We start from the raw sequence: 1087 nt of genomic DNA, 5'->3' as shown, positions 1-1087 counted from the left end.
CTGTCGACGCGTGAGATAAGGAGGAAACTGTCAGAGCCAATAGCAGGCGAGGATAGCGGTGACGAGCCAATGAGATGTGCAAAGTGATTAGACTTCTGCGTAGCCAATAAGAAGTGTGCCTCAGTGTGACGGGAGGTGGGTATAAGAGCAGGGGCAGTGAGTCACGCGATGCTATCAGGCTTGAATCGGTTGGTGGGTCGCTTAGCGAAGAGGACAATGAGCGGCAGAGGCAAAGGAGGCAAATCACGGGCTAAAGCGAAGACGAGTTCGGCGCGAGCTGGTCTGCAGTTCCCTGTGGGTCGTGTGCACCGCCTGTTGCGTCGTGGCAACTACGCGGAGCGTGTGGGTGCTGGAGCACCAGTCTACTTGGCTGCTGTGCTCGAGTACCTGGCTGCCGTGGTGCTGCAGTTGGCGGGTAACGCGGCACGCGACAACAAGAAGACGCGTATCATTCCTCGTCACCTGCTATTGGTTGGCTATCCGCAATGAGGAGGAGTTGAACAAGCTGTTGGGCGGTGTGACCATCGCGCAGGGTGGTGTGCTGCCCAACATCCAGGCGGTGCTGCTGCCGAAGAAGACGGAGAGTTTGCAACCGTAAACGTGATAACGGCCCTGTTGAGGGCCACCCCTACCATTAACACAAAGATGATTGTTGTCCAGTTGATGTGGGTGGGCATGGACTAACGACTGACTGACCGGCTGAAAGTTGCGTGTTGGAAGCCTGTATTACTGCCTTGGGTATAGGGGCTGTAGGAATGGCCTTTGGTGCTGTGGTGTCATGCAGAATTAGGAATGAGTGGGTTTGAATGAAGTGCGATACTTTCGTTCCGTATCTTGCATGCGCTTGCACGTCTTATCCGCCAAGCGATGGTAGGGCGGGTGGTCATGGCAGAAGAGTTTTGCGCACTGTTTTCTACCCATCTCTGTCTCTCACTGGTCGAGTCGTGCTTGTGAGAAGTCAGTTGTACCTGCCTGCTCTAATCCTAATTTGTTAGAATTGTTTTTCTTCTTAGACAACTGGCTATGATGAAACTGCTTCCTTCGTTTGCCTTCCGTTGGTATTTCGTCACCTAGGATGGGTGTCGAT

At 53.5% G+C, this 1087-nt stretch overlaps 1 protein-coding gene across 1 annotated transcript; it reads left to right on the top strand. All coding sequences in view use genetic code 11, as the record gives it.

Annotated features, from left to right (window-relative positions):
- Positions 1-216: 216 nt before the first annotated feature.
- Positions 217-598, top strand: EGR_10658 (Histone H2A type 2-B; the record flags this gene model as incomplete). Its single annotated transcript, XM_024499907.1, is given in 2 exon segments — positions 217-471; positions 491-598. The coding sequence occupies 2 exon segments, from the start codon at positions 217-219 to the stop codon at positions 596-598; spliced, it is 363 nt and encodes a 120-aa protein (XP_024345686.1).
- Between the last annotated feature and the right edge of the window lie 489 nt (positions 599-1087).

The sequence above is a fragment of the Echinococcus granulosus genome, assembly GCF_000524195.1.
Source record: "Echinococcus granulosus chromosome Unknown EG_S00247, whole genome shotgun sequence".
NCBI lineage: Eukaryota > Metazoa > Platyhelminthes > Cestoda > Cyclophyllidea > Taeniidae > Echinococcus > Echinococcus granulosus.
The sequence above is the reverse complement of the archived record's forward strand: the minus strand, read 5'-3'. Positions and strand labels throughout refer to the sequence as shown.